The sequence below is a fragment of the Oncorhynchus gorbuscha genome, linkage group LG09 (assembly GCF_021184085.1).
Source record: "Oncorhynchus gorbuscha isolate QuinsamMale2020 ecotype Even-year linkage group LG09, OgorEven_v1.0, whole genome shotgun sequence".
NCBI classification, from domain to species: Eukaryota; Metazoa; Chordata; class Actinopteri; order Salmoniformes; family Salmonidae; genus Oncorhynchus; species Oncorhynchus gorbuscha.
In genome coordinates this window covers 63,830,472-63,850,251 of record NC_060181.1, presented here as the reverse complement: position 1 = coordinate 63,850,251, position 19,780 = coordinate 63,830,472, and the positions used below count along the sequence as shown (strand labels likewise).

The 19,780-nt window shown below is 44.6% G+C and overlaps 2 protein-coding genes across 6 annotated transcripts in view; both read left to right on the top strand.

Moving 5' to 3' along the window:
* Positions 1-17,946, top strand: part of zeb2a (zinc finger E-box binding homeobox 2a) — a 49,326-nt gene extending 31,380 nt beyond the window's left edge. For 2 of the 4 annotated variants that reach the window (XM_046363094.1, XM_046363095.1), the window contains exons 3-10: positions 4,091-4,366; positions 7,194-7,262; positions 8,390-8,587; positions 8,873-9,087; positions 11,006-11,114; positions 11,474-13,509; positions 13,935-14,112; positions 15,844-17,946. In XM_046363094.1, the coding sequence (XP_046219050.1) occupies positions 4,091-4,366; positions 7,194-7,262; positions 8,390-8,587; positions 8,873-9,087; positions 11,006-11,114; positions 11,474-13,509; positions 13,935-14,112; positions 15,844-16,427 (3,665 nt within the window). In that variant the 3' untranslated portion in view covers positions 16,428-17,946. Of the gene's footprint in view, positions 1-1,520; positions 1,542-4,090; positions 4,367-7,193; positions 7,263-8,389; positions 8,588-8,872; positions 9,088-11,005; positions 11,115-11,473; positions 13,510-13,934; positions 14,113-15,843 lie in introns of those variants that run through there. The other 2 variants (XM_046363096.1, XM_046363097.1) reach the window with 2 other exon arrangements.
* A 1,523-nt stretch (positions 17,947-19,469) lies between these two features.
* gtdc1 (glycosyltransferase-like domain containing 1) overlaps positions 19,470-19,780 on the top strand; it is a 50,871-nt gene continuing 50,560 nt past the window's right edge. For both annotated transcript variants that reach the window (XM_046363093.1, XM_046363092.1), the window contains exon 1: positions 19,470-19,512. The gene's annotated coding sequence lies outside the window, so the exon portion shown is untranslated. The remainder of the gene's footprint in view (positions 19,513-19,780) is intronic.

Here is a 19,780-nt window from a genome sequence, read left to right as displayed (position 1 = left end):
GGGGTGGGGGGGCGTCTGGGCGCTTGAGTAAAACTCTGAGATCTTTCTCTTGCACCCTCTCTCTTTTTTTCTCTCTCCTTTTTTTCCAGCCTGTTGCTCAGGACCCCGTAGATAAATGGGAGTTTAATTCAATTAGAGGCAGGCTACTGGAACCACCCCTTCTCTCCTGGCTGGCACTCCCCAGACGTGCATGAATACACACACACATGCACACACGCACAGGCACATATACACACACACAAACATTCAGTTATATAGGGCCAAACAACAACACAAATATTGACACACACTCTTTGGTTGATTCGTTTCATGTCCCTCAGAGTATTTGTACTATTATGGCAAATAATTCATGCTGTGGGCTATTTCTCTCTAAAACCTTTTGGAAATAATGCATTAGTACACCTTTATCCCCTACCTCCCTGTGTAAATCCCCCTACCTGTCTGTGTAAATCCCCCTACCTCCCTGTGTAAATCCCCCTACCTGTCTGTGTACGCATATCATTAGATGGATGTTGGACCACTTCCAGTCTGTAGCCGCTAGGCAGCGACCTCATTTCCACAGCATTCATGCAGTGCTTCCTTACCTTCCTCACTCACCTCCCCCTCCCCCTCCAGTTGTTCTCTCAGGTGATCTGCACCACTCACAGGCAGCGAGAGAGAGAGCAAAGAGAGAGAGGTAGAACAGAGAGAGAGGTTTTTCTCCGGTAGCTTCCATCTCATCTCTCATTACCCAGGCAGTCGTAGCGGCGGACAAGAGAGACAGGACGCAGCAGAGGATCACCTGGAGCAAGCAGTAGACCTGAAACCTGTGTCGTTTTTTATTATCATATCAAACACCATGGTGTGTGTGTTTGAATATGGAACTGGCTTTTTCATTGAGCCGCACAGAGAAAGAAAGAGAGAGAGAGAGAGAGAGAGAAAGAGACTGTGTGGGTGTGGATACTAGCCCCTCATGGCATACGTGCAGGCAATGGCTCTGTCTGATTAATCTGTTCCACTGTGGGGCGGTTTAAAATGGACGACGTGGAAGGAAGCCTCCCTCATGCGAGGAGAGGACAGGTGTGGTCTCTGCAGAGCCTGGGGATGCACTGTGGGATAGGCGATGATGTGGAGTGGGTTCCGTTGTTTTACAGAATCCATATGATATGTGGCAGGTATGGTATGCACCTGTTAGTTGCAGTTACACACCTCAATGGGCACGCTCATTCTAAGGCAGTTAGATCTTTTTGTTTGTTTGTTGCTGTTGTAGCTAATGGTTGCGTTACTGGAATGTCTGTTTCATAGGATTTAGTGGATTTGTTCTATATTCAAATGATGATGGGGTTAACTGTAATATATCATGTAGACCGAGTATTATTCTGTCATAATTTGATATGAACGGTGCTCTGCACTGCAAGAAAGCTCCACCTCCTAACCCCAACTATTGATTTTCTTGAATATAAAGTAGATACAGTGGAAGGGGTTGGGCATCGGATGGCGATAATCCACCAACAAACCAACCATTCTACATCATCCTCGGAGAGACTCAGGAGGGATTGTCAGTAAGGAAGTGTACTCCTACCCTGCACCACCTGCACCATTGTAGACAAATACTGTGATCAATATAGCCTACCTTTTTAAAGCCACCTGCCTGGAACTTGTGGCTAGAGTTGGAGGCATTAAGTCTTTCACTGAAACAGCTGGAGGCATTAGTGACATAAGAAAGGTCTTCTTACTGAGAATCTGCTTGGAGTAAATATACCAGAGGAGATGACCAAACCAGCTAGGGAGGGTCAAGATTAATGTCTTTGTGGAACGACCTTAGTTGAGCAGTGAGAGAGAGCAGCAGAGGGAGAGAGAGAGAGAGAGAGAGAGAGAGAGAGAGAGAGAGAGAGAGAGAGAGAGAGAGAGAGAGAGAGAGAGAGGGAGGGAGAGAGAGAGAGAGAGAGAGAGAGAGAGAGAGAGAGAGAGAGAGAGAGAGAGAGAGAGAGAGAGAGAGAGAGAGAGAGAGAGAGAGAGAGATAGAGAGGGAGGGAGGGAGAGGGAGAGAGCGTTCAGAGGAGAATAGCAAGCGTTGTCGCTGCTTTGTCTCGGGCTCCTTGAATGAGCACAAAGGATCGATCGGTGGAGAGGTGACGGGCCGAGACAATGGATCTCCATGAGATCAGCAGGTCGGAACGGCGGCGCTTCCACACACAATAGAGGTGCGGCAAGACAGAGCGAAGGGTGGCGCTCCATCAAAGATGTCACTGGAGACAAAGCGCACTCACTCTCCGGGCTCTGAGTTGTTATATCTCGGTTTATCCTGACTAAACCTACTGAAAAACAGTTTGCTAACTGCTATCTAGATTAATGACAGATTGTACATACAGGTGGTGTGTCTGAAGTCATTTCCAACCAGAACTATTGATTTGGACACACAGAGAAACTAAGATCCCAGCCTGTAGCTTTAGTCCAGCCCTCTGTGACATCTGCCACACTACTAGACCCATGTGACCTGGGAGGCAAACAGTCTCATGAATTGCTTTTGTTTGGGAGGTCACTGGCTTTTCTCCGTCTGCCTACCGCAACACAGATACAAAACAGCCACACACTGGCCAAGTATCTGAGCAACATAAGTAAAGTAACAAACAAACAGTTGTCTTCGTGTTTTTCCACCAAAACATTTATATTTGTCAGTTGGTGAGTGATTCTATAACTGTGAGACATTTATCTTTCTCTCTCTTTTTCCTGGAAGAAATGAGTTGAATAATATAATTTCCTAAAGTAAATGTGCCTACATATTTTCTATGGCATAATAACATACGCAAGTCTTGATAGAGAAAACACACTTTCTATGAACTGGACAGGATGCTAGCTGGTCTTTTCACTGGTCTGTTTCAAACTGCTCTTAGCTCAGAGTTAAAAAGGGTTAGATATTTCATTCAGCGAAAAGGCAAAACCACTATTGTTGCTGGTCTAGCGAGACGAAAGAGGGGAGGGTGTGTGAGAGCGAGCGCAAGGTTAAGACGTTGAATGAAATCATATTATATCCAACATATACCTAGACCACACAACGTGTTTTCACGTCTCACTTTTCAGCCTTTTCTTTCTCTCTGTCTCTCTCTCTCTCTCTCTTTCTTTCTTTCTTTTTTTTGATCAGAGAGGGCATTACCCTGTCTGAACTCCCCCTAAATCCTTGTGGTCACACCTTTTATTAAAGAGGGTTTTGTCCCACGCCCTCCACCCCCCTCTGCTGCTCTTGGTATTCAGCCCAGGTCAGCAGATTTCAGCCCACCCCACCGTGGCTCCCCTTTTTAATTTGCACCTGTTGCGCAGTTGTCCGGGAGGCAAGTGCCGAACCATACAGTCAGACAAAGATCATATTATGAACAGATATGCAAAGCCTAATCTCGATGTACCCAAAGGGGAAGAGTGAAAAAAAGAGACGAGTGAGGGAATGGTATGCCGTTAGGATGTAAAGGTTTATGGGTTTGAAAAACTGTCGAGGGGAACCAAATAATATCCCCAAACAAGCAATTGACTTCAAAACGCGTTGTTTTTAGCCACGTCCCTCTCGCTTTCTGGAGTTGGCAGCGGCCTCCAGAGATAACGCGCATGAGAGCTTGGCGAAATATTGCTTTATTAGGCATACACAGAACTCAAAATGAACCTGAAAATTGTGTTCTATTTTCCACCCCCGAGGGCCCCCTTTCCTGCGCCTAGTTCCCATGATGTCATGGCTTTTCCATTTTTTTGTGTTATTCCCCCCCCCCCCCCCCTCCCTTTTTCTCTTTTGGGTCTATGCCTGCCTTTCTCATGCACCTTTTTCAGAGTATTTTTCTTCAACACCGAAGTGGACATATTTATAGGTTGGCGTGAAGGCCCTTGGGTTCAGCCTGAATCAAATCAACCACATTTGATCAAAGTTCAGGGATGTAATATTTACAAGCTGTCCATTTCCACTTGGTCCCTAGAGTGTCTGGGATGTATAAAAAGCTCCCCAAACTATTCAACGCAGGAATGTGACTTTCAGCTTTTGCCTCCACTACTTTAGTCTTTACCTCTAGAGCCAAGTTACTTGGATGTTGTTTTAGAAACCTAACAGCGTCTCTTTGTTTGTGTTTTGCAGTGCTGAACTATGAGAATGTGGTGGAGACGGGCTCCGAGACAGACGAGGATGACAGGACTCTAGTCTCAGAGGAGAATGGTCTAACCAATGGGGAGGAGGGTAGCAGCCCCATTGGGGCCGGCGTGCCCAACCTGGAGGCATCACCCAGGGTGGGCCACGCCCTGCTGTCCTACAGGGCTGGAGCAGAGGAGGGGTCAGAGGGCAGGGATGGGCGGCAGAGCCACAACCACGCCTGGCGCCTGGCAGACAACCCGCACGGACACCTCAATGGGACTGGTGAGTGATCTGCTCAAGATACATGTAGAACGTAAATCAGTGAATAGGCAACACACCTCACTGTTGTAAATCAATTACACAGCACAACAACATTAGCACAACACCTCCAGAACGACAGACACTAAAATAATATCACTGATGTTATTCAATTACACATCTTATAATAATACAGTACCTATTCACCTTTTTTCAGTTTCTGCTAAAATAGCTTGAGCCTGGGAAGTGGCTCTTTTCGTTACTCTGTCTATTTTCCTATTTTTCGGGGGCCCTGTGAGGTTGACAGGAGATTGTAGAGTATGACATGGTGCTCTACTCTAGTGGGACGTGTTGCTGCTGAAGCACAGTCAGCACTTTAGCTGCTTCACAGGCTCACGTCCGCAAAACCACCTCCCTCCCTCCCTGAGGTGTGTCCAACTCACCCCCCCTCTCACACATACTCTGCTGTGTGACTGTTCACACCCTGTAGCACGTCTGTCCTCTCAATGTTCTCCCTCCCCTCTTTTCTCTCCTTCTCTCTTTCTCTTGGCTCTGTAAAAGCATGTCATCTGTCTCCTCATTTTCACATACTTTCATAGGAATAAAGTCAACCCCCGAAAAGGTCAATGTACTCAAGGTCTCGGCAGAGCAGAATATGTCACAATACTTCAGTTTAACATATGAAGCGCCACCTTTCATTCTCGTTGACCCATAATTCTAACCCTGTTTATATTTAGGAAAACAACCTGATATAAAACTCTTTATAATTAGACTCAGTTTAGTTGGCCGTGACCAACTCAGCCTCTAACTCCCCCATATTGCTATATTGTACAGGCAGAGCTATCAACAATGAGCAAGTAGCGCATGCGAAACCTGTCAAACCCTCCCCCCTTCCCTCTTTTCCTTCCTCTCTCCCTATCTCCCCCCCCCCTCTTTATATTTCTCCATCCACTCCTCCCCCTCCAACTCATCTGCATCAGTGACAGGACAACCGGTGTCGCCAGGACCTCAAAGACAAATACTTTTAATTAGGAGCCAAACGGGATCGTTAAGAGGGAGCCAGGCTTTAGCAGGACTCATTAACAGGCCTAAATTAAATTTGGAGCTTTATGATGGCAATTTACATGCATAATAGGCCCACCATTCTAGTGCCACCTGACAGATACAGAGTGCAGAGTGAACTCATGTAAGACGCCCAGTTTTAAAAAACGGACTGGCGTCGGCTATCCGTCTCTGGTAATGACTTGGTGGCGCGCTGCCCCGCTGAACTGGGAAATAGAAAGTACTAGGAAGAAGTTTTTGATTTTGAACGCGGTCCAAAACTAAATGTAAATGAAAAGAGCCTTGATGTGGCGAGCATAGATGTTATCATTATCATGGCCATCATGAGAAAGCTGTAAAAGAAATCAATGCCAGATTAGCACATCTGCTACAGTCTGTTATAGCTAATGCTAAACTGGTGGATGATTTTCATTGAGCTGGTATTTTACATTTATAGGTAAACTGACGGAAGATAGACAACTCACATATTTTTCATATCAATTTCACTCAGGCAACAGATGTAAAGGACTCGGGTGTCACTTCACGGTACTGAAAAGAAGAAGCAGTCTTGAACTGTGGAGGTTCGAGTCACATCGAGAATGCGCAGGGTCAAAACAGAATTACCACAAACAGAACTGAAATGCTAATTTACTTTAACCGCCATCTTGCCTCTGCCTCTCTAGGAAAAAAAGACTACTGAAAACACAATGAGCCTCCATTTTATATTTGAGATTTCATATTCAGTGCAAGTGTACTGTAAGTGTAGTGAAGGAGGGGCTTACTGAAAATAGAATGACACTTGAGTACAGTGTCTAAATTCTACGACAGTGGCACAGGGCGTGACTCACATGCCTTTGTCCTTACTCTGAGGCCTGGAACCCACAAAAAGCCCCATGTTGGCTGAATGAAACTCATTCTAAAAAGTCTGGCAATGATTCTCTTCCCAATGAACCAAAAGTTGAGGCGAAGGGAAGCAACAATGCTTTCCCCATCAGAAAAGGCAGCATTTTTGCAGTTGTTTTCTGAAGCGTACAGTACCACCATTTTATCTGTGTGGTGCAGGGGGAAACTTAAGTGGTAGGGAGAAGGGTGAGACCACGCTTCTTATTTACATGGATTCATAGTCTTGGAACTATGACAAAGAAAATAGTTTTCATCTACATTATTTATGAATTAATTAAGGGAAACTAGCGGATGATTTCTATGCATTGTACCTTCAACCTTCCTTTTACTCTTGTGGGCCACAAAATGTGTAATTCGACTATAAATATATGATATAAATTGTACACAGTACCTTGTGACTCCTTTGACTCATAGCAAGACTATTTTGTTATAAAAAGCACAGCACCAGGTTCCTGTTTGACACTCATTGCTCATGAGGAAGGAAGTTTTGAAAAGTAACCTGCTGCAATGAAGAGGGGAGAGGGGGGAGAAAAGGAGACTGTGTTCTTGCTTTCTTCCCCATCCTCTATTGCTACAGGCAGGGGTGTTGTATATCCCTCTTTTGAAGGGAAGCTTATGATACTTGTGACTCCTGTTGAGGAGTCACATGACTGGGGCCAGGAGAAACAAACACAATAGGCACAGTATGTGTACACCCCTCGCCTGCCTGTCCTTCATTATCTGGAAAATACATTCACATTATGAGCTGGGGCTGAATGGAAAGAGGTACTTGTTAACTGAATTGTCAGGGTAGCATGTAGCATGCGCATTCCAGTTGACTTTGCCTCAGGAGTGTTGAGTTTATTGAGAGCTGTGTTAGCCACAGTTGATTGTCCGATTTTAAACGCATTTCTCCTTTCCTTCACAGATGAAAGGAAGGAGGAATATGAATCCTTGGGGCCAGAGGGTTCTCTTCACTCTGTAGGAAATGGTACAGGTGAGCTCCACTCTCACCCTCTTCACTGTTACACCATGTTCACTAAAACTCCCCGTTCCAGCTTTAAATCCTCAGCAGCAAGACACTAGGAAGAGATTTGATTATAATATCCCCGTGCAGAAGGTGATTTATACCTAATAGGAAACACACACAGTCAACAGCCATGCAAGATAATATCCCTCCATGTGCAGCAAAGCAAGAGGGGAAAGCAAAGCAGTTTTAGGTTGAGTGAGAGTGCAGCGCAAATCGCATCTTGCTGCAAAATTGAGTTTTGACCTAAATCTCATTTGTTTGGTTCATGTACTTTCAAATTGGTTTACAAGCAGAAAATAAAATGCTAGTTTGTCCTTGCAGTGAGTCACAAGGTCTTTGCAATTGAGCGTTTTATCAACAAAACCTTGCCTAGAGTGACTACAAGGGATCCAGGCCTCTTGGCGACAGTTTGGTGTCCTTTGTTTTAAGGATATTGTTAACAGTTCAACGAAAAATATACACAGCAGCGTATAACTCTCAAGCCAATAGCCAACAGTAATAATCCAAAGACATAAAGGCCACATGACTGTAACTGCCCTGATTTGTTAAATCAGCTGATGAATGCATTAGATACCTGATATACCATTATGAAGGACACTGACTGTTAAGTAGATGTAACCCTACATTATCTTACTTATAATCAAATCTCTGCTTTAAATTATGTAGAGAGAGAATTCTAAGTGAGATCTGTAAACCCCGCAAATCTAATTGCAACTTAAACCAATGACCCGTTATACTAGGACATATTTAAGTTCAAATGTTTAAAAGCTTTTTTTCTCCACCATTTAAGATGGGTTGTGAACATCACTTAATGAGGGAATTGTCTCTGATTTTTCTTTGTAGAAGCCATTACATGACAGCATTAACGGTAACTTAAATGTATACTCCCCTCTAAGTAGTGGCTTAGTGCTTTCTTCCCTCAGTTCATCACATTTAGAGACCAGTCTGTTTCCTGTGTGGCCAATATACTGTAGCTTTGCAGCACATCTCTCAAGTTGGGGGAAGGACGAATGAGACTGACAAATATTTTTTATTTGTCTCCATTTCTCTTCTTCTCTACATGCCCTTCTCCTCCTCTTCCTTGTCTTATACAGTGAAGGGTATGGATGGGGTGTCGGGGCTTGACGAGTACTTCACTAAGCGTAATAAACTGGAGGAGAGTGACAGCCACTCAGCCAGCATCGCTGAGTACCTGCAGCGTGGAGACACTGCCATAATTTACCCAGAAGCCCCAGAGGAAGTGACACGACTCGGAACTCCCGAGGCCGTTGGGCAAGATGAAAACGAAAACGGTAAGAATCCAGAAAATAAATAGCCCTACAGTAAATCCAGGACTATTATAGCGTTATAGGTCTACCACTTTTATGACTTTGTCCCCAATAGTGTTACTGAGTGACTTTTATGGGTAGTGTGTGTTTAAGTGTAAGCTGCTGGCGACTGAGGCTTTGTGAAGCAGAGATAATTATGTAGCTTGCTACACTTCCTCCGTTTACAACCTTGGCATGCTGCCCATCAGTGTCTATTAGCTGACCTTATGAGCCCTCCCCCTCCTCTTCCTCCCTTTTTCTTCTACACAGACCTGCCACCTGGGACTCCAGATGCTTTCGCCCAACTGTTGACCTGCCCTTACTGCGACCGGGGCTACAAGCGGCTGACATCGCTCAAGGAGCACATCAAGTACCGCCATGAGAAGAACGAGGAGAGCGTGCCCTGCCCGCTGTGCAGTGAGACCTTCTCCCACCGCACACAGCTGGAGAGGCATATGGCCACGCACAAGCCAGGGAGAGATCAGGTAAGACTGGCAGATAGACAGGGGATGATCATTTTCTCTTTTTCTTCTCCACCTTCTCATCCCCTTTTCTTTCCTCATCTGATCTCCTTCACACATTCGGTTGTGTCGTTTGGTGGGTCGGCCATTGCTCGGTGTGAAACACAGTATCATTTGAGCTCAATGCCCGTCACTCTCCCCCCCCCCCCATCTAAGATTGTTGTTAATTGCAAGGTCTTTAATGGCTTCCTCTTGGTTACTGCATGCACTTGTCTTCTGCATCGAGAATCCTATTCTCTTGAGTGAATGATTATTCTAATTTCCTCTTCCTTTCGTCCTCTACTCCTCTCACATTACAACAAGTTACTTTTGAGCTCTTGTTCTTTTAAAAAATCAGACCCCGCACTGCTTGTTCGCAGCTGTATTTTGTTGTGCTCCCCCAAGCCTCCGCCTACAGTGAGGCATGCGTGGGATGTGCTAGCATATTGCCTTCCTCAGGCCATCTGACTTTTTGCATCAGCTGTTGCTGGAACTGGAACAGATTTGATTAGAAATTAGCACTCGTAAAGATAGTGCTAGAGATATGGACAATTTCCTATGGTTTAATAAACAGCGATAAGAAGTGCATTCGTTGAGTGTAGAATCTAAAATGTACCTATTGCGTAAGTACAACCAGGGAATCAGTACAAGCACAGCCAAAAGTGTAGACCTTCTCTCTGTCCTATAACTGAGTCTACAACTGTCTCATAACGGACCATGCAAATAAGCAGTGGAATCATTCAATTTTCCAATTATACTGTAATTATAATGAGATTTCCTGAATTAAGCATGTCAGATTCAAACCTCAAATTTGCCCTGAGCCCAATGTGACAAAAGCAGTGAAGCAGCACCCCCATTCTACCGCCTCAACCCCCTCACCTGACTCCCCCTTTCCCCCTCCAGACTGACTTAAATAGGAGCAGATGGTCTTTTCCCCAGAGATCTGGAGTATCATAATCCTCAAATGACTAAGTGTTTGTTTATTTTTGTACTTCCTCTCCAGTTAAAATAGTTAAATAAAGGATCTTATGGAAGGTCATTATGGGTTACCTTAGTGCCCTGGACTGTGGAGGGATTTTGATTTGAGTGATACTGAGTGCTATTGGTGTAAATGTGTGAATTGTGCTACTTTGCTTATCTTCGGTGTGCCTAGAGCACATGTTTATCGTGGGTTAATTGTTCACACATTTGGTTATGATGGCAGGTTCCACATCGTTCATTGCCCCAATTTCCCGGATAGCTTTTTCACAAAGTAGTCCCCTTCAAGCCACATTCAGTAGGCTAACCCTAATCACATGCCCTAACCTAAAATGTCACCTGCCTTAGGAATGTCTTAACTCCATACACAATCACACACACACTTTCGCACATACCGGTACATAGACTCCTCAGCAAGCATTAGCGAAAAGGGATTTTGTTTGGTATTGAAAATGTAACAATGTACACCTCCCACATCATTCTCATGAAGTTCTTTGTGGGGGCTTCATCTCCCTAGACATTGTTTTTGTTTGTTATCTGCACTCATTTGAATTTCAAATGCAGGAAATGCACCTACACTAAACAGTTACCTTTGAACAGAACACAAAAACTCAACCCACACTGTATTCTCGAAATCGATTAGAGTTGCTTGTGTGCTTCATCATTTTGTTTACGCAATTTAGGATGTAACCCCCCCCCCCAAAAAAAAACTGTTAGATATAGGCTAGTTAACTTGTGTGAGGGAGTGTTATTGTGTTGCAAAGTAGCCTGCCGTTGAAGCTATGAAGAACTCATTACATTCCTTCTCAAGACCAGCTACCTTGAAATCTTCCCTAGTGTCTTGTACATTTGTGACCTCCCTCTCTTACACACCACGTTTAGGTGGCACTGATGTGAAAACTCCCTTTTTCTATCTCCTCCACAGCCCCAGCTTCTGAATGAAGGGGCCGGCAACCGGAAGTTCAAATGCACCGAGTGTGGAAAAGCCTTCAAATACAAGCATCATTTGAAGGAGCATCTCCGAATTCACAGCGGTAGGTACTAAGCCGAGTCAAGCTGGCTTTAACCCACCATTTTTAAATGTATTAATGTGACTGTAGCTAGATGACTGAGAGGGCTTATGCCATAAAATTAAAATTGATAATGTTCCTTTTTGGCCTCTGTCAGTAAATGAGTCATTCTGTTTTATAATAGCTCACTGTTTCAGACCTGTTTCATAACTGACTAATTCAGCCATATGGATGAGGCCATAGCTCAAGAAAATGAGAGTTGAATAGAAATAGAGATTCTCATTTTCACACTGAACGAAATCTTCAGCTATTTCACTACCAGCCAAATTCAAGTATTCAAAATGGAGTAACTTGAAATACATGTTGTTGTTTCCCGTTTACAGGGGAGAAACCATATGAGTGTTCCAACTGCAAGAAGCGCTTCTCCCACTCCGGCTCCTACAGCTCCCACATCAGCAGCAAGAAGTGCATCGGTCTGATATCTGTCAACGGACGAGTACGTAACGGAGGAGGTAACACCAAGGCTGGCTCCTCCCCTAACTCCACCGCCTCCTCTCCGGGAAGCCCCGCCCTGGCCCAGCTCCGCCACAAGCTGGAGAACGGCCGCCCCATGGGCTCCCAAGACCAGCAAAGCCACCTGGACATCAAGGCAGAGCCCATGGACTTCAATGACTACAGGCTACTGATGGCCTCCCAGTATGGCGTCGGAGGGCCAGGGGGCTATATGAACGGAGCCGGCCGAGGAGGCAGCCCTCTGGGGATCCACAGCTCCTCCCAGAGTCCCCTGCAGCACCTGAGTGGGATGGGCTTGGACCTGCCCCTGCTGGGCTACGGTTCCCTGGGGAACAACCTGAGCGAGGTGCAGAAGGTCCTCCAGATCGTGGACAACACTGTGTGCAGGCAGAAGATGGATGGGAACCCGGAGGAGATCTCCAAGCTCAGGGCCTATATGAAGGAGCTGGGGGCCCAGATGGAGGAGCAGAAGTTGGCTTTGTCCTCCCCGCGTGCTGGCTTCCAGGTGGTGGGCCACGGCAGCCCCACAAAAAGCATAATCGACTACACTCTGGAGAAGGTGAATGAGGCCAAGAGCCTGATCGACGACTCCAAGAGGCAGATCAACATGGACATCAAGAAGGAGAGGCTAAACCACTCGATGGATCCTGAGGAGAAGTCGCACCACGAGAGCCACCAGGTTCCATTCCTGCCTTTCTCCTGCCAGTTCTGCAAGGAGAACTTCCCAGGGCCCATCCCACTGCACCAGCACGAGCGCTATCTGTGTAAGAAGAACGAGGAGATCAACCACCTCCAGCCCAGTGAGGGTGTGCCTCCTAGCCGCAGGGGGGTGTTCCCCTCAGAGCAGCAAGCCGCTCTGCAATCCTCTCTGTCAGAGAGGGGCGCCACCAGCCCCATCAACCCTTTCAAGGACCACGTGTCAGTGCTCAAGGCCTACTTCGCCATGAACATGGAGCCCAACTCAGAGGAGCTGCTGAAGATCTCCATCGCAGTCGGCCTCCCACAGGAGTTTGTCAAGGAGTGGTTCTCCCAGTGGAAGAATCAGCAGCAACAACAACAGCACAACAACGGTAATGCTAACTCCAGGAAGCGGTCGCCACCGCCAGACCGGAGCAGTGCAGAGGAGCGCAACCACCACGGCCTGGCCAGGTCACCGATGTCCATGGCGCAACACGTGGATCGCATTATGGCACTCGCGGATTTACACGGCGGCAACACCAACGGTGACCGTGACACTTCCCACAGACATTTAAAGGCCAACCAGTTTACAGCCAACAGGCAGATGGGTGACAAACCACTAGAGTCCTTGGACCACCTTAGGAGCAGCACGTCATCTCCTCTCAATCTCTCCTCCACTTCTTCTAAAAACTCCCAGAGCAGCTCGTACACTCCAAACAGCATGGCCTCTGAAGGGGATGGTCATGGGGGGGACGCACCATTGGACCTTTCTCTACCAAAACACATGATGAGCAACAGCATCTCACTGGGAGAAAAGAGGTCCAAACCAAACGGCTATGTCTCAGACCGCAATGGTGACCACCACCAATCCAACCGGGATCAGGGGACTGAGCCCATGGACTTGGCCCACATCAAAAAAGAGTTCCTGGGCTCAGGGAGAGACAACGGAGGGAACAGTGGCCACCAGATGGAAAAGAGTGCCAGCCCCATCTTTGGCATCAACCCCTTTGGTGGGGGTCACATGTACACACCTTTGCCCCCACATGGAGCGTTCCCCCCGCACAGCTTCATGCAGGCCCAGGCCAGCATCCCAGGCCTGAGGCCGTACCCAGGGCTGGATCCAATGAGCTTCCTGCCCCACATGGCCTACACTTATGCAACTGGAGCGGCCACATTTGCTGAAATGCAACACAGGTCGAGGAAGTACCAACGGAAACCAGGTTTCCAGGTAAGCATGCCCTTTTGTAGTTTTAGATCCATTCACTAAAGTACATTTTTAGTTTGCAATAAACATTTTGCCCTTTTAAATGAGTGCATAATGGATATAGTTACACTCAACACAAAACAAGTCAAATGATTTAGATTATACATTTTTGTAATGTCATTTTTTCCCGTGAAATAGTATTTTGTCTGTTTTGTTAATACTTCCACTACACCCGTAAAATCCACAACACAGAATTAGAAAGCCCATATGTTCCCCTTTTTATGTCTCCTCTCCTGGCCAGTAAGAAGGGTCTTACACAGGTTGCACGGATCGACGGCTAAGCCCTGTCCAGACTTGGGATCAAACTCAGAGCAGAAGGTGTCTATGTTTAGGTGACAGGTGTGGATTACTTACAAATAATTGAAAAATCTGCCCCTCTCATCTCATAGGGGGAGCTACTGGACGGCACTGTGGACTATCTGTCAGGCTTGGAGGACCTGACAGACGAATCGCTCCTCTCCCGGAAGAAGATTAAAAAGACAGAAAGTGGTATGTACGCGTGTGACTTGTGCGACAAAACATTCCAGAAGACCAGTTCCCTCCTAAGACACAAATATGAGCACACAGGTATATAACATTTGGACACTTCTTTTTTACCCCACCCCCCCTCTTCGCCTTTGTGCCCACCCCTCCATGTTTTGTGTCTTTTGAAAGCTATCTTTTTGATTATCTTTTTTGATTATCTTTTCTCGTTCTTGATCACATAGCTTTTTCTCCCATCTCAGTTCTTATTTTCTCTCTTGTCTTTCACATATTTTTATGTTGAATGTGTTCAGATCCATGACCTAACATGTTCCTTTCCTTTTGACAGGGGTGGGTAATAGTGACATGTTTTGATATGACAGGGGTTACATAAACGTTCAGTAAAGTAGACATAAGCTTCATTGCATTTATCGCTCCAGACATTCTCCAGGAGTTAACAGGACCAGTGGCCATTTTGGAAACAAACTTGCCGCTTCAAGAGGGACTGTCTTTTTAAAGTTCATACAGTACATACACAGTGCCTTCAGTGACAGGGACAAGAATGACTGCTTTGACCCTGGTGGTATTTAACAGAATGCCAGGTCGTATAGAAGGCTTGCCTGTATGGCATTTCTGGTTCTTTTTGAAATAATCTTCAAAGATGTGACCTCTCCTCCTGGGGACTCCTCTCTTTCATCAGGTTGCATCACCTCCTGTCACTCTGTGCAGGAATGCTCCATGAGGAATTCGCTGTCTCGTCTATTTTTGCCACACTGTGAGGGTAGTGGGGAGGGCGAGGGGGGGGGGGCACTTCAAGAATGCCAACTATGGAAGATGTTGCAGACATTCCAAGGCTATTTGTGGATAGGAATTGCCTGTGTGTGTGCGTGCATTCCGTTGCGTGGCTGCTCGCATGTGTGTACTGTATGTGTATTGGCATTCGTAGGATGGGAGGTGTTTCTGCATGTGTGCGTGGGATGTGAGCTTTGGAAGGGTGCTATTATATGGGCCGATTGAACTGGCATTAGAGAGGCCCATCTTGTCTAATAGAAGTCAGATGGTAGCGCCACTGAGTTGTAGTAAACCTTTAATGCGAGGAGCTGCATGGTGCGGGGGTGGGGCAGGGAAGGGGAGCGAAGGGGTGTGAAGTTACTCCTCCTACAAATATAACCATCACACTATCACGCGAAGGATGCCTAATCCTAGTCATTTTATTCTGGACTAATGATGTCATGACAACACACTCTGTCACTGGTGCCAGGCTGCTTCAGTTTCACCTTGCTTGGTGTCCTAAACATCTGAGCTCACTGGCTTAGCTCGCTGCTCACTCGCCCCGCCGCAGTCACAGACAACCCCATCATAGAGTGTTTGGGTTCTTATTTCCACCTGCCTCCCCCCAGTGTTATCTAGCAGCAACTGAAAATGTCTCTAAGGTTAGGTGGTCAACCATAAATGTCGGGTTACTTTCAACACTTTATTTTGTTTTGTTTTCAGAAATGTATTTGAGAAATGTACTTGAGTTTATTTATACAATCACAACATTACTCATTCCTATCATTATTTTCTTGTGTTAATTATTTTCACCATGATGGGAAGGGAATGAAGAAATCCTGACATATGATATAAATGCTTTCACACTCAAGATGCACTTAACATGATCAATACATTCTGTGCCAAAGTCAGATCAAAGTCACTCTCACATTGCATGTCTACTGTATGTCTGTTCTCCTGAATAACCGTTTATCTTCCTTTTGTACTGCTCTGAGTTTCTAGAGAAGGGGACCGCAGTAACACCGTAGTAACACTTTCTCTCCCCTGTCTCCTGTGTCTCTGCAGGCAAGCGGCCACACCAGTGCACGATCTGTAAGAAGGCCTTCAAACATAAGCACCACCTCATCGAGCACTCGCGTCTGCACTCGGGTGAAAAGCCATACCAATGCGACAAGTGTGGCAAGCGCTTCTCTCACTCAGGCTCCTACTCCCAGCACATGAACCACCGCTACTCCTACTGCAAGAGGGAGGCAGAGGAAAGGGAGGCGGCTGAAAGGGAGGCCCGGGATAAGGGCCCCCTGGAACCCACAGAGTTGCTGATGAGGAGGGCCTACCTGCAGGGTCTGGGGCCTCTGGGCTACTCTGACACCGAGGACCAGCCGGAGGATGGGGGTGGCACCATTCTGAGGGACGGCACTGAAGGAGGGATGAGAGGAGGACGAGGAGAGAGGGAAGTGGACGAGACGTATGAGAAGGTGACAGACAGGCGAGAGACGGGAACTTTCAGGGAGGGAGAGGATGAGGAAGAGGATGACAGCAGGATGGACACGGCGAGGAATGATGAGGGGAAAGATGCGGAGCATTCAATGGATGAGAGTTCAAGAGAAGGGAAAACAGACACCAAGTCGGACCAGGAAGAAGCAGATTAAGTCAATACTACAGTCATTTGAAAAAAAGCTTTCAGCAAATATTTGTCATGTTGGGTTGTTTCATTTCCTTCTTCCATTCTTCCAACAAACATGAAACTTGCTTTGTTTTCAGATAGGCACTGCGGTGGCTCAGTCAAGCAAGCGCGAGCGCTTGCCTCTAGCTTCTCAGAAGCTCATAATGATGGACTCATGCAATGTGGTGACTGCCAACATCAGAGTTGTGACGACAAGCTGGGTGGGATTGTTTAAGAATCCACATTATGCAACAAAAAAAATGAAGTAATAATGATTATCATTATAATTAAAAATGAAATGAAGCTGTTTTTAATGTACAGTGTTAAATAAGGCCTAAAAGCTGTGTGGTGCTATAATGTTCTTAACCCTTGTGTTTCATTGTGTTAATACCCCAAACTAGGAAATTGCACTCTGCCCCTTTAATCACTACAAAAACATTTTTTGAAAAAAAAGCCTATGTATATTTATACCGTGCTTGAAGACTCGGTAGCAGTCCGTCAGTGTTGTACTTTGTCTACCACTTACTGTGATGTCCTTGGTTCTACCACCCTTTTTGCCAGGCAAACTAACCACACAATTTTGGGCCTCACAAATTTCTTTATGTGAAGGAAACTTTAAACCTGTGTGAATTTGATATGTTGTGAGTCTTAAATTGGACCGGAATGGAGTGACAGAATGAAGGAGGGAACAATGAAATATGGAGGGCTCCGTACGTAAGACAGAGCCTTTGTATGTTTTATTTTCTCAACAGAAAGCCTTATATGCAAACCTTTTCACCTGTGCGTTTCTGCAAGTGCCATCCTTGTACAGTGTAAATCAGAGTTGATTTGTGTTATCTTTGCTCTGGCTTCAGTATTAAATAAATATTTCACCTTGTTTTCCATGTACCCATGTCAGTATTAGCATAGATTGAGACAGCAGTTCGTTAGTTTACTTATGTTTGTGCAATTTTCTGTATTTTTTTTCCATGACCTTTTGTCAGTATTACTTTTTGTTGATTTTTTTCCAAGCATAAATTACATTTCGTTTTTATTTTAAAATTACCATTTTATTTATGTGACTCATTTTATATTTCCTAATTTTATTTATTTCATACTGTAGTGTACAGTATTATAGTTCCTCAAAAAATAGATATATTTTAGTAAAGGATTCTGTCATTGACTATTGGAGCAAATTATAAATAGAGAGCATTCTATGGTATTTGGAAAAACATTCATTGTTAAAATTTGAAATTTTGTTCTCAATGTTTTATTTCCTTTCAACTACTGGAAATTCTAAATTTGGGGAACTTTTGATACAATATTGTGAAAACACTGTATTTTTTGACAATAAAAATCCACTTTATTCATCCAGGTAAAGAGATGAAGTTAGAGGGACTGTTGATAATGAAAAATTCCTGAAATGTCTGAAGTATTATTGAATTTTTAATTTCTCTTGGAAATGACCATGCTCGAATAAATGTAGCCAAATAAAATTTTAATAAAGCTGTGTTATTCTTCTTGTACTTGAACTACTTCTATTTATTAACAATCTAACAGTGATCATGTGTATGTGGGGTATAGCAGTCTCATGTTTATTCAATTTTTATTAAGGTCATTATTGTCTAGATTATTGGTTGTTTTCCAATGTCTCAACTAGACAGCACATGAAATTGTGAAATGTCACAGGTCAGTGTCTGGAAACGTTCTATCTTAGCATGTGAAAGTAGGAAGTGTTACTGTGTTGTGTTTTTGTTTAACTTTACAATTGAATTATAATTGAATTTGTACATGCCAATATAATAGAACATTCAATAAACATGTACTAACACTTTCAAAGGGAAACATTTTCAAAAGTACTGTAGACATTTTCCAAGCTTTAGTTTCATGTTCTACTCAGGGAAAGTTCCTAATTAACATAAACTCATTAGTACAGTCTTTTACTTTACTATAAAATTAGGAAAAATAATCTCAAGCCTCTCAAATAGAATGTATTGCTATCTTTATCTTCTGATGTGGATGTTACTGTATGTACCAGATTTCTTAGAGGCTGTGTGTGATAGACTTTAAAATTACTTTGCCTTTTTAAAGTTTGAAAAGAAAAACTAGGCTTGAGCTAAAATTGTCACCAGCAACGGACAGTCAAACTTGCCATGAACTGTTTGCACAGGAACTCAGAGGAATGACATTATCCATGACCTTACTAATTGAACTCACGTAATGAAATGCAAATAGAAGCAGGTGAAGAGTTCATCGAGTTAGACACACACACGCACGCACACACGCACACACACACACACACACACACACACGCACGCACGCACGCACGCACGCACGCACGCACACACACACACACACACACACACACACACACACACACACACACACACACACACACACACATAGAAAGAAGATCTATTGTATGATCGATCAGATGTTGGGTAAGAGAAATGCACATTTCATCACTGAGTCAACTAAAACATGGAAGATGATTTATTGGCAGAGAATATGCTCACAAGTAGCCTAGCAAAATTCCCCCTTGACAGAATTGTCAAAATTACTGTGTGAGAAAGCTCTATCGCTCAAGCCACTGAAGACCTATGCAAACAGGGTCTTTGCTATCTGGGACATCAATACCCCGTTGAAGTTGACATTTAAAATGGTTAAGGTAAATGTAAAGGTTAGGTAAGGGTTATGGTTAAGCTTAGGGTAGGAGTTAAGGTTAGAGTTTGGAGTAGGGACGTCCCAAGGATCCCGGAATCCTCTGATCATGCAACCAGCAAGGTGAGAGGGTTTCCACTAGTGACCACAGCCACATAGTCAAAATATGCTATATCGTAAAAATTCATGAAATCAAAACCGATTTATTTATTTATTTAAAGGTTAGGGTTAGGCATAAGGTTAGCAGTGTTTTTAAGGTTAGGTTTAAAAACACATTTAAAGAAACAAAACTGTAGAAATAGGCGGGGTGTATGACTTTGTGGCTGTGGTAAATAGTGTACATCGGGTGAGAGGCGTTCCTAAAATGACGGTATCACGCATGGACGAAATATGTGCGTCCTTTTTTTTCTAGCAAGCATATTCAGGAAGAGGTGAGTTTTCATTCCACATGCAGACACAAAAGAACACTGCCACGCATAGCACGTTGTTTCAAACACTTTACCTTTATATCTACATTAATTTGTCATTAGTGAAGATATATATATATATTATTTTTTTGGGGGGGGGGGGGGGCATATCGAGACTAGGCTATATGTATTCGATGGCGGATATGGTTACGGATTAAATTAGTGTGTCAAACGAGATGTTGGATACCGTACAATCTAATCTAATCTAGCTCTGGTCCAGCACGGCGTTAGT